The 13,280-nt window shown below is 40.1% G+C and overlaps 1 protein-coding gene across 2 annotated transcripts; it reads right to left on the reverse strand.

The window, feature by feature from the left end:
- Positions 1-270: 270 nt before the first annotated feature.
- paqr7a (progestin and adipoQ receptor family member VII, a) lies at positions 271-12,814 on the reverse strand. Of its 2 annotated transcripts, none has more exons than XM_046057992.1 (2): positions 12,725-12,814; positions 271-4,704 (listed from the first exon to the last, which is right to left on the reverse strand). In XM_046057992.1, the coding sequence occupies exon 2, from the start codon at positions 4,665-4,667 to the stop codon at positions 3,603-3,605; it is 1,065 nt and encodes a 354-aa protein (XP_045913948.1). In that variant the 5' UTR covers positions 4,668-4,704; positions 12,725-12,814; the 3' UTR covers positions 271-3,602. The 2 variants fall into 2 exon arrangements, with proteins under 2 accessions (XP_045913948.1, XP_045913949.1); XM_046057993.1 differs by lacking the exon at positions 12,725-12,814 and adding an exon at positions 7,304-7,588.
- Between the last annotated feature and the right edge of the window lie 466 nt (positions 12,815-13,280).

Below are 13,280 nucleotides of genomic sequence, written 5' to 3' on the forward strand. Positions count from 1 at the left end.
CGACTAGTAGAAAAAAAAATATTCGTTAGATTAATTCAAGCTTTTTAAAAATAATTGTTAGGTGCAGCCCTAGTCCTACAATCTTACATTGAGCTCTACAGACAGCACAACCTGGCAATCACTGTCAATTCAGACCTTGAACAGTGAAAGGGCCACAGGACATGTATCAGACAGGGCTGTACGCTAACCTTCTTCCCCAAGGAGTACATGTGCTCTTAAATGAAAACATTTAGGAGTACACAAAGAAATTTAGGAACCCAGCGAAAAATGTTCAATAATACAGAGTTTATTAACATTTTATTACATACATACATGTATACTGCATGTGTGTGCGCTGTGGGACTTTTTGAACCAGGGATCAATACAGGATATACCAGCACCACCCATGCCACACTTTATGTAAACAAGATTACGGAACAATATAGATATCAATAACTTTAGTAAAACAGATGTAAAATAGAACAAGGGGAACGTGTTTCTCTCAGGAGGAGGTTGCTAGAAGGAGCACATGTTGGCACGCCTGTATCCTGGCTCTGGCTAAATCTATATCTGTCCACTGCAGAGGGACCATCCACAACCTGGAGGAGTAACTAGTATAATGTTGTGTCTTAGTACAATGTTGATTTATTTGATATACTGTTAGTATACTGTATTAATTATATCATGTTACTTTATTCATTATAATTTCAAATAATAGTAGCTTATCCCATACAGTTTACCACTAGTAGCTATAATATTAACTCCAGTTGGACAGCAGTTTCATTTTTTGTGGGTTTTCATTCTTTTAATCATTGTGCAAGAAAAGGGTCTACACTGATGGTTAGTCTCTCATTTGTTAAAGCTAAGTACTGACTTGTAAATAATCATAACCATTCAAGCATTTACATAGTTCAACATTTCCAAAGTTTGCTGTAGCACGTCAAACTTCTTTTATGTCCCGCCACAAAAAGTGACATTGACGATCGAGCACATAAACTTCATGAAAAGTTAAACATGTTTTACCATAAAGCGCCGATACAGCTGAACAGCCAAACCATGCTTATATGATTCCTATTGTCTTCTCTCTTACCGGTTCAGCTGCAGACAACGCATCTCTGTCACTGTTTTTGTATAACGGGCTGCTCCAGCGGCCCACAGAGAGACCGCCCCACCGGGATTTCTCCCGCTGCTCCCGATGGCCATTACCACAGTTTTGAATGATCAGCAGCGGAGGTGGTGGATAGAGAAAAGTTACGGTTGGTTGTAGTCTTTACTTGCACACTGTAAAATCATGGTAAATCATTTTTTTCCGGTTTGCACGTAGGCCTATCTATTTTTAGGGGGCATATGCGAGTAAAGAGCTCACACCGCATGTAGCCCCGTGACTTCCATAAACGCAACTAACTCCAAGTGGGTTGCCAGCCAGGCCTACACATCACACATGTGACATGTCAGTGGCAGTCAGGGAGGGAAAAAATAGAACCCATGTTTCCTACATTGACTGAGGTAACAGCTGCCAAACTGACATCTCTTTCTATTAGTGGTACTGTTTTAAGGACCCTTAGCACAGATAAGTGATAGAGAATTTTAACGGTGACATGCCACCTAATTGGTAAGATGTTGAATGAAAGGAACATTTTAATTAACTCACCCCAGTTTGTTCTTTTCTCCCATTACAGAGGACATGCTGCCCTTGCATACGGTCCTACTCTGTGTCTTGGCCTACATGTCCATGATATGTTGATTCAGTACAATAAGGCACAGATTCACAATGTGCTAGTCCTTAGCCTGATCTTACAAATTACCAACACTCATGCTCAGCATTGCAGTGTCAGGTGAATCCTCAGAGTATGTAAACAACAGCTGAGGTCCTGCCAGGAGTAACACTGTTTAACAGGTTGCTATGGAGACATCCATTAAGAAACAGCCATCAGATTTGGCATGGTATAACGATTTTCATGGTACAGTATAGTATTTTTTTCAACCCTTCTCCCATAAAAAAAGGCTACAGTACCTGCATTAATGCACAGTATATCCAAAACAGCATACATTCCATTTTTAAAATGTCATACTATAAGAGGTTTTCCTTTTTTTAACACTTAAATTACAGTGGTTCCGAAATGATACAATAACAATACATTTTTATGCTATTAACCATTCCAAGCACTATCATTTCATCTCCTTCTTTAGCTCTTGGTCTTGGGTCCAGCCATAAATAACCAGTCTAGTAAACAGGAGCTGCTGTTGCTTTGCTGGCAGGAAAAAATAGAAAAACATAAAAGATCTATTTGTACAGCAGGTGGATTGGGAATATCACAAGCAGGAGGCCATTGTTTAAAATGCATTTCATTTGCCAATAGATTGATTGACAAAATCCTACAGTTTTTGCATAATGTCAAGAAAATAAACAATTAACAACACAGTATATCAACAGGCACAATAAGGTAGAACTCGGTTCCCAATTGGAGTTTCAGTTAATCCAAACATTAATAAGAGGCAGAGCGTAATTGGATCAGACAAGTGAGGTTTAACTAGTTATGTTTTGTCATTGAAAATACAGTTTGGTATCCTACAGATATATCTTGGCCAGGTGGTAGGCTAGATGCATATTATACTGTATTTTAAAGATAACAATCAAGATAAAGTTTTGGAAGCTTGTTTCTTTCACAGTGCACAAAACACATGCCTTTGGTATGGGAGACTGGGGTTTAAATCCCACTGTATCACACCCCTTAGCAACACACATAACCCCTAATTGCTTGCAAGACATGCAACCTCTGGCAATTTTAAGTCCCTTTCCATAACAAGCATCAGCTAAATTAATGTAATATAATGTAACACGCTCCTGATAAATATTATCCAATTCTCCCCATCCATCTGGAACCTCACAGTAATTTTCAGAGAGTAGTAACAGGGGAATTTGACGCAGTGCACAGCAACATGGCAAGAGTAAGAGATCACATCATTAGTCAATGTTGCACACATGAAATTCAAAGCTTATGAGACAATTGTTCAAAAAGGTTATTTCTGCCTCCAGACCAGCCCTGTCACCAAAAGATGTTTTTTAACTCGTACTGTCTATACATCTTGGTCAGTAGCAGGCATTATTATTTCCCAAAGACATATATTAACATGGTAATTTCATCTTTAATCAGTACTCTCCTGTAACACCCACACTCACTTTTCCCTTTTAACTCCCACGCATGAAAGAGTTCCAATAAGACACAATCAAGTGATTGCTCATATCCACATATACACAATACAATCTAATTTTATCAGCAACAGTAGTGAATTTATAATGCTAATGATTTTAAGTTTTGAGAATCAGATTTTTTTTATGTTCCCTTTTTCAAAAAGCACCGGCCTTTGCTGATGCATGAAAAATACTGATACTGTGAATTATTATAAAAATTCTAATACAAATCAGTGCTCAAACACTAACTCCTAATATCATTACGTATCCCTCTTGTAATCTTACGCTTACTGTTGTTGAAATGTCAAAATCCACTTACATAATACAAGCCCACAGCAAATATGACTAGTTCCCTTTCTGTCAAAGCATTAAGTCTGGAAGGAAAGGCACATAAATGCTTTTGCACATAGTTCCTACAACATCTAATATGTTATATGGACTTGGTTTGAAAGTCAACCACTTGTTTGACTTTCCTCAGCATGAAGGCAACAATTAGCGCACATGCGACCAAAGTGACCACGTACAGTCCCACAAAGAGAGCAGCCTCCCCATTCCTATGCAGGCGTGAGTACAGCTCCCTGCGGCCCACGTAGTCGAGGTAGGACGCATGAATCTGACACAGAGAGCAGCAAGATAGAAAAACATGGAAGATCTGATGACTCTGTCCCAGAAAGTCACACCTCCCAGGGAAGCAGCGCTCTAGCAGGGGGTAGGTGAAGAAGAAGGCGCAACTAAGAAAGAAAGCCACCTGGCCAAAGTGATAGACAATGGCTGGGTCATTGCTGGCTGTAGACCATGACATGAGTCTTTTAGCCACAGGACTGCTGTCCCAGACATAGGCGAGTGCTGAGGGCACCACCTGGCACACCTTACGCACCCAGGTCGGTAGGCTGTGGTTGCAGTATTTGCCATAGCAGCAACCCAGGCATGACAGACAGCTGAGAACAGTGGCAGCGGGCATGAAGATCCCATGCACATGTCTGTGCAAGCTCTCATCCACAGCATAGTAAAAGTGAACTATAGCACTGCCATACTGATACTGTGCTACCCCAACATAGTCCAGAAAGAAGAAGGTATAGTGACACAGCTCAGACTTGCCACCCAGTAGGTGAGCTGCCACACTGAATGCCGAGTAGGTCAGGGAGGACAGGAACAGGACCAACAGGGGCCACGAATGAGGATCGCCAGCAAAGTCCACAGTCTCAGCGAGTTGGCTCAATTTAACCAGGAAAACTAAAAACGCCAGCAGGTGAGTCCAGATGTTGATGGTCTCATTGTGGCGCTGGAATAAAGACAGGAAGTAGTAACGCCAGTTTTGGTTGAGTGGTCGGTAGCCGGTGCAGACGTAGCGCTCCCTGAAGTAATGGGGAACCTCAGCGTCTCTTACTGTGCCTGGCATGGAGGGGGCTGCCTCAGTCAGCATCCGGGGAACCTCCCTGATCTGCTGCAGGCTGATGAACACTCGCCCAATTCTCTCCATCACAATCGTCGCCATAACTGTCAGTAGCTGAGTGGTGCACGCTGGGTGGCTCCTGCAGAGAAGATTTAAAGAGTTAAAATCCACAAAAGAGAACCTTTTGTGTGTTTCATAATTGTTATATTTTACACCCAAATATACATCCAATATTTCATTAACACAACAAAGCACATATGCACATATACACACATACATATACACATACTGTATATGGAGTTAAAATCCATAAAAATGTACTGTTTTGTTTTTTATTTTTGTTATATTTCCAACACTTTTAAGTGGGATTAAAATACTTATTGCTAATAATATTACACATAAGATCACATCAACCTAAAGTATTTTATGTTTACTCTATGTTCATTTTCTGTACTTAATGTTAGGTAGGTTTGACTGTTTTGACTGTAGGTTGAAAGTGATAACCGCACTCATATTTTTGTGCTGAAATGGAGCCTGAAAATGAATCTTTGCAGCTGATGTTAAAATTACTAGTGAAGGCTAAATAAATACATACATTACATACATAAAACATACATATATTAAAACATTTTTAATATATTCAAATTGGATATTCATTGTGTTGGAGCTTTTGCACTCTTGTGGTGTATTGATAACACAATCAGTCATATCTGATAAAAGAACCAGGCTAAAATCCTGCCGGGAGTGTCTGGCTTTGTTGTGGCTAATGTTATTATCTTAGGTGCTTTACACAGAAACAGGAAAGAAGATACAGTCAGTCATCACCACAGCATTGGGCACGTCAAGCCATTGGCTATGGCCGCTGCTTCAAACTAAATTCCAAGTAAAATCTAGCCATATAATTTCTGGTTTGTGTTTCTGTATATGAATTATTGAATTGATAACTGAAATCAGTGCAGGAGGCGTCATAACCATCATCAGATGGTGCCAACCGCCTGAAATCTGTGGATCAGCCAATTCTGGACAGCCGCTGACTTCATGACAATCAAAACAGTTTCATTGATTTAGTCCTGGTAATTATAGCATAACTGTTTTCTTTCCGGCTAGAGGCAGGCCTAAAGTATGTCTGTTGCTCGGTCCAACACTTTGGTCAAGAATGACATACTGGATCTTGACTTCTACTAAAGAAATTGTTATAGTTATCAAGGTATTACAGTGTACCAGTGTATTTTATTTAGAAATTCTTCTACAGTATGACTGTAAATACCATGAAAAATGCAGGCGCTCCTCTTTCTATAGAGCAGAGAACAGTGAAGTGAAAATCCCATTCACATTTTGAATTGATTATTGGATTATTGGATTTTGATTATAAGACATGATGTCGCAACCATCCAAGACAGACTTGCCACAAGCTATGAGATTGTGAAACAATGGGATATGTTCCCGTAGGATTCACAAGTGCGTATGATATCAACCTTATTTTAAGAAAAACACGTTTTATTTGTGATGTCATGGAGAAGTACACTACCCACAATCCTAAACAACAGTGACATCTGATTGGTGGAGCTCGCTGTTACCATGAAAATGGTTATGGCACCAACAAACACGCAAACAGCTAGGGAGTTAGCGCTACCACTGAACTCTTCAATTGTTAATGTCATGTTTACCACAGAGCAACCATAATGTCCTTTTCTGACAAGCTTTTAAAGAATCAGCCAGCCTGTGGGTTCTGTAAGGGCCAGTGTGAAAGACAAAGACATTCAGGGCTGGGAGTTTTGCAGGGTGGCTAGTTAGGTAGCTAACATTAGCTAACATGACTCCACATGAAACTACCTGAGTCGCACTAGCCATGCCACAATGAATATTAAAAAAATACAATTATATAACATCAAATTACATTAGTTAATAAGACTTGTGGAAAGTTTGAGAACTGTAACTAAGTTTAGCGAGTTGCAGATGAAATGAGCTGTAAATGGTGAAAAAGATTAATTGGCATAAGAGAAGATAGCTAACGTTAGCTAATTAAGGTGTTTAAAAGTGACTAAAGAATAAAAGTATTAATTATATGAAAACTATTATAGTATATCATGGTATAATATAAACAATGAGAGAAGTAATTGCGCAGAATGGCACGCCCTTTCCCAAAATTCATGTTCATACTATACACAAATAAGAATACTTTGGTTGTCCTTTCAATCAAGAGGCAACTTTAGATATATAAAATGGATTGATTATGTATTGTATTCTTTTTTGATTCCAATTACATGGTATTCACTGTGTTAAATAGGCTGTGTGTGGGATTTTTTAAAAAGTATTTGTCTTCCTCTTTAATGGTGCTTTGATGATCAAGTCAAAGCACCATTAAAGTGCTGCTTTGATGATCTGGGCAAGCGACAATCTCAGCTCCACAGATGTTGAGTGTCAATGGAAAAAGCCCAATGGGCCATTGGAGAAGGTCAAGGCAATGGAGTAGCTTTTTCCAGCGTGGGAGTACAAGCTATTGACTCTTCAAGTAACCCCGGGTGACCATAAGTGGCTGCTCAGTCGGTTCTAGGGCCGGTTTACTGGCCGGATTTCCTGGCTACTTACTCCTGAGCCTGAAATCCTGCAGGAACCTTTGCTTCACATCTCCACTGACAGCATCATAACCAGCCACAAACGCCTAAGCTATAAAAAATGTCAAAGAAGCAGCTACAGTAATGACCATCCAGACAGCGACAGTTGGGCAGAAGGATCACCTCTGGGATAAGTGTGCTGATGGAAAAGCATGTCATCCCTTCCCTCATTTCCAAGCTCTGTGGGAATCAGGACCTCCATGGAGTACAGCAGGGTATAGCTAATGAGCAGGAAGGATTCAAGGCATTTAAAGAAACCACGGGCATGAAGGCATCAGAGGGTCTGGTTTGTGGCTGGCTGACTCTGGGATCCTGGGTGCCTCCCACGATGGTCTGGTGGGAGAGACATTGAGCTGAAGTGCCCAGCCCGGTGAGGAAGTAGTGCAGGAGATGTCATAACAATCATCAGGTGGCGCCAACAGCCTGAAGGAGGAACACCATTACTGGCACCAAGTACAGGGGTAGCGTCACATCTTTGTGCTACCTGCTGCCTTGCCATCTGTACACCTATGCAGCGTGAAATCATACCCATATCCCTTAATGACTTCTGGCAGCCTGAGTTGCAAATCTTGGCGTCTTTCTACAAGGATCACATGCTTCCAGGGCTTGTGAAGTTCTGTCAATAGACAAAAACTGTTGTGATGGCAGCCCGGCTGACGGTAAGTGTCCTGTTTATTTCTCCTTTTTCCCCCTACCCTTCTGTTTTCCCTTGTGTTTTGGCCTGCCTTGTTGTGTCTCCTCCTCTCCCCCTGCGTGTGCTCTCCCTGCTCCTGAGCCCAGCTGACGATCCACAATTGCACCTCATCAGCCACCTCCTCTGCCTACCACACCTGCCAGCAATCAACTCCATCTCTGCCAGTATTTCAACCCCGGTTCGCCACACAATCTCCGCTTGATCGTCATTGCTCCTGACCTGGTTCACTCACCTCCGTCCACTGTCGTGTCAGCTGGGCTCGCCTACCTACCCTCTCCCCTCGGGCGTCTTCCACGGTGTCCTCTCGGCTACCCCCTCACTCCTCCGGTCAGTTCTCCTGGGACTCCTCTCCTACTCGGTCCCCTGTTCCCCTCGGCTCCCTCGCCTCACCCTCCTCTGCCCCACCTCCTCCTTGGTCCTCCGTGCCCGCGTTCCCTGGCGTCCACCTCTCCTTCACCTCCACTCCATCAGCCCCTTGTCCCTTAATAAAAACCTGTTTAATCCTGAGCGTTGTGTTTGGGTCTGTTCTGTCCTGACTCACAACAAAAACATTGTTTGTAAATAGTTCATAATGGTTAATCGTTTCTGAGAGCAGCTCACCTTTGTACATCCTCGAGGATTTAAGAATTTGAAGAGACTGTTATGTTTTCTGCATTTTCTAGATAAATGTATTACTTATACTGCTTATAGTACTGTAGAATTAGTTATAAACACTAATTACTAATCTTGTAAAGTATCATAATACTCGCATAGCCTTTTTCACAGCAGATACTTTGACATGCCATTGTAGGAAAAGCACAGGTGTTACTAATAACATTAACAATGGCTCCGCTCTATTCAAGCGTCCTAGTAGCCAGTATGAACAATAGCAGGACCCTGAAACTGTTACGATTCTGTCCTGAGTTTCTCTGAGTTTATTGTTTGGTCAGTTCAGTATCTGTTATTTAGCCTGTGTCTTTGTAACCTAGTCCTGTGCCTTAGTTCATGTCTTAGTATTTACTTCTAGTTCTTTGTCTGCATTATTTTAGTTTCATCTGCTCTGTATTCTGTGATCTAGTTCTGTGTTTTCGTTTAGGTTTTGTCTGTTATGATCCCTGTGTTATAGTTGGTCCGTTGGTCCTGATTACTCTCACCTGTGTTTCTCCTGTCTGCTCGTTAGTCCCTGATGTTAAATGTTTGCCGTTTCTGTTCCGTCTCTGTCCGGTCATTGCAGTGTTTTGTATTGTGTAGCCTGCCTAGATCTGTCTCTTGGTCTTCCTGTTTCCCTGTGTTTTGTGGATTTTGTATTTTCTGTGGATAATTTATTTTGGATTCAGCCACTCTGAAGTGTGCTCACCTTTTGTTGGTCACATAAACCTTTTCTGAACTTGACCTGCTCAGTGTCCTGCGTTTGGGTTCTCCAACCTGCTCAACCCCACAAATCTGTGACAGAAACTGAGATGGTATTCAGCCATCTTTCATTTATTTGCAACTGAGCTTTTTCTACTGTGTCATGTCTTTGATGAAAAAGAAATGACATGCATTTGTTAAAAATATGACACAACTTGTGTTGTTACATGAAATTAACCAAAACATCAAATCTTTCTTTGAAACAACTACAGTGAATGTCAGATGTTGCATAACTTCCAACCTTGCTTCTTACAATCCTGAACAAACCCCTTTCACCACTAAGTGATGACTTAGTGGTGAAAGCTTGTTTTGTTGCCTACTATCACATAAAAATTTAAAGAATAACAGAAGTTACCTTGAGCTGTGATTCTTGCATATTTCACGTTATCTAATTAAATCTACTGGGCTGGTAAATAGGCTGATTTGATATGACTTATTCTTTGTGTCTGGAAAAAAGCAGGTATGATATCCAAAACCCATATACAATACATGAGACTAAAAAAATAATTATCTGCATTTTAGATCAAATTGGCAATGTGAGATTAAACGCAACCATAAACTTATCACAGAATATTTACTGCTTTTTCTTGCTCAGACTTGAAAGCTTTCTTCAAATGAGTAAAAGATGAAAGTGATGAAACATAACTAAATACATTTACTTGAAGTTTCAGTGTGTAAGTTTTAGTGGCATCTAGTGGTGAGGGTTGCAAATTGCAACCAGCGGCTCACAATGCATTCACATGCTCCTCGGATGGGCTCATTTCCCAAGTTGTGAAGTCGTCGTTTCAAATTCAGTGTGTTTGTGTGTTCTAAAGTCGGAATGTGTAGCATTATCAGAGCATATAAACAACACACAGACAAAGAGTTCACTCTACATGGACAGCAAACTAACCGTTATAACCATATTACATGTTTGCAAAATATTTACATGCAGTACGTGATTTTGCACAAATCAAAGTTCTGTATACAATAAAGATTTAAGGAGGAGAAAAATATTGTGATGTTTCCAACACCACATGAATGCACCACTCACCCCTCCCTTTCCAAGCACGCAGGAGAAGCTACGGTGGCCGACACACTCTGTCGGCTCTTCTGCTAAATAACAGATACTCCATTAGTCCAAATTTCACTTCTCTTCTTACTACTTATAAACCAGTAGACCTACTTTTTTGTGAATATTCAACGTAGTGATGAAACAAGCTCTCTAGAGACTTTTGCCCATTTGGGCTACTGCAGAAACAGGGCGGAGCAACGGGGCAACATCCATCTAACAGAGGATCCTAGGTGTATGCAGGCTCATTCTAAAGTAATAAAAACATAACAATTCATTATTTAAAGTCGTAAACATAGTAATGGATATTATTTTGCTTTTCTGTCAATAGATCCTCCTAAATATTCCACACTGAACCTTTAAGCACTATTTTGAAGTATGTGTATTATACCTATAAATATAATACATTTTTATAGATTGAGCATCATCACAGCACTTCCACATATTTACACATTAGAGCTGCCTCAGTCATCCAATCATCCAAACAGAGGACCACAAAGACTGCTCTGGCTGATGAGCACCTTGAACTAACACAAAGCATATGTGTCACCAGTCAGAAATTAGTATTAAAATTATTAGAAAGATACAAATTACACAATAGCTATAACGATGTGAATAAATCAAAAGCGACATCCATTTAGCCTCCAAACTCTCCTATGGTCAAAAGATAACAGAGAACAAGTGAATTAAGGGACACTCAAAGAGCTGAGCAAGATGTAAGGTGGTGTAGTTATGACCGAACTAGGTACACACTGACTGAAGAAAATGTAAAAAAAGAAACTGCAATTATTGTTGAGGAGGTTGAAGCAATCAAGAATAAACTGTTTGGTGAAGAAAAGGTGCAAACACAGAGTGTGTCCCAGACGAAATTGGAAGCCAGAGCTCGACCTACTTGATGAGCAACCTGCAGGAATGAGAATCCATCCAGGGTCTCTCCACACCTTTCTGATGATTTTGCCCAACGTTAATCTGATTCTCGTTTGGCCTGACGGGCTTCAGAACATAAATCTTTTTAGCTGTTATTTTATTATTTATATTATTTTATTTTATTTTTACGTGGAGTTTATGTTGGGGTCTCTATTATTATTTGTATTTTATTATATTGTTTTTGTATTATTGTCTCTTGGGTATTATTGTCTTTACACTTGTTAAAGCGCTTTGTAACTTGTTTTTGAAAAGTGCTCTACAAATAAAGATTATTATTATTATTATTATTATTATGCTGGGAGCCAGTCATTTTTTAGTGTCAGGGGACTTTTATTTCATTAGCTGCAGTGATGTCACAGCTCAGAGGTAGGAATCAGTAGGCAGGAGGCTCGGGAGCGCGCTTGAACGTCACAGCCCACATAAACTGGTGGATTTTGTGGAAAATCCAACCCAATTTCTTCACATAGGAAGAGGCATCCATTCATTTTTATGTGAACTTACAACCCGTTCACAAATAGGCAATAAAAAAGTGAGAAATTTCATTAAAAAACTACACTATAGTTATAGCCCATTTAAACATTATTTTACAAAAACAAATGAGACATTTTCAATTGTTTTTATTGGCTACATGTTCCAGCAGGGTCGGTAATTCTGCACCCAGCTGCACCAACTGCGTCTCAAACCTCCAGAGGCCATGTAGATGCAGTTTCTCATTTCTCAGTTTATGTGTGTAAGCATGGGTCAGAGTTACCGTGGAGGGACGCTCAAGTTTGTTTTTCATAAATCCCAAAGTTTGCTTAGAGGCCCGTGGTCATGCGTTGCTAGTGCTGTTTGAAAGTGGCGCTGTTTTAAGTTGACACAAAAGTGGGGCCAGGAATGTTTAGCCTCATCTCAATGCCCTGCTGTGGCTGAAATAGAGCTATGAGGGTGGCTTCCTAATTACAAAGAGAGAAGACCAGGGAACAGCAGACCCTCAAGTTTGAGATGGCAACAAATCAAACATGCACAAAATGCTCTAAAAGAAAGCAATTAATTGATTATTATTATGATTATTATTATTTTTATTTACATTTTTATTAGCAGTAGTAACTATAGTAAGGCTAGTAAAACAGGAGTGGGTTAAATTCTAGTGCTTGACATGATGAACCAGTTTCCCCCTATTTAATTCAATGATCCCTTCATCCTCTAAGAAGAAAGAAAAAACTGTATTTTTTCCTATACCCGCCCCTGGCGAGAACTGCTGTGTGTGAAATATCCCCATTAAACGGACTTCATCTGGGTTCACTAAACCGAGTCATGTCGATGACCTCAATCCTGTCTGGGCTATTGAAAAGGTCTTGGACCAAACCCGAGGCTGTTCGGTAAAGTTCTGCCACAGCCGTAAACAAGACATTACTTATTATCCCTTGTGCGCATCACTTTAGCAGGTTAGCTTTATTTCCTGATTCTATGCAGATAACGTGATACCGTAGCGATGTCTCACCTTGTAGTGATAGCTTCTTTCTTTTAGTGCCCGCAGCTCAAATGACCTGTTCTTCTTCTTCCTCCTCCGCCCGAGAAAGATTCAACAGATTGAATCGTTCTGAAGTAAGAAACCAACATCAAGTTACTGACCGTCCTTAAACTACAGACGGAAGTGTGGTGATTTTTGCCAGGAAAATAAAAGCGCCATTCTTTGACCAAACAATGTAGGCTATAGCAGAAAATTATAACAATGTATTGATTCAGATTTTAAAATTAGATCTTACCATTAAACATGTCAGATTTATCAAAGAATAAAACAAACAGTGTAAATAGCACTAATTAGGAGTCATCCATTATATATATATATATATATATATATATATATACCCATTATATATACAATCCATATATCCATTATATATATATATATATATATATAAAGCCTATGATCAAGTGTCTATATTGGAAATCTACTTTACATATAGGCCTACTCTTTGCATTAGCAGGCATACAAATTGGCCTGGCACATAACATTTGTGTTTGTTGTGAACCTCTCATCAGACTGAACAGTTTGC

The sequence above is a fragment of the Micropterus dolomieu genome, linkage group LG09 (assembly GCF_021292245.1).
Source record: "Micropterus dolomieu isolate WLL.071019.BEF.003 ecotype Adirondacks linkage group LG09, ASM2129224v1, whole genome shotgun sequence".
Classification (NCBI taxonomy): Eukaryota; Metazoa; Chordata; class Actinopteri; order Centrarchiformes; family Centrarchidae; genus Micropterus; species Micropterus dolomieu.

What these genes read in the sequence shown, in the direction of transcription:
- paqr7a (XM_046057992.1), bottom strand. Translation starts at nt 4,667, where the DNA reads ATGGCGACGATTGTGATGGAGAGAATTGGGCGAGTGTTCATCAGCCTG.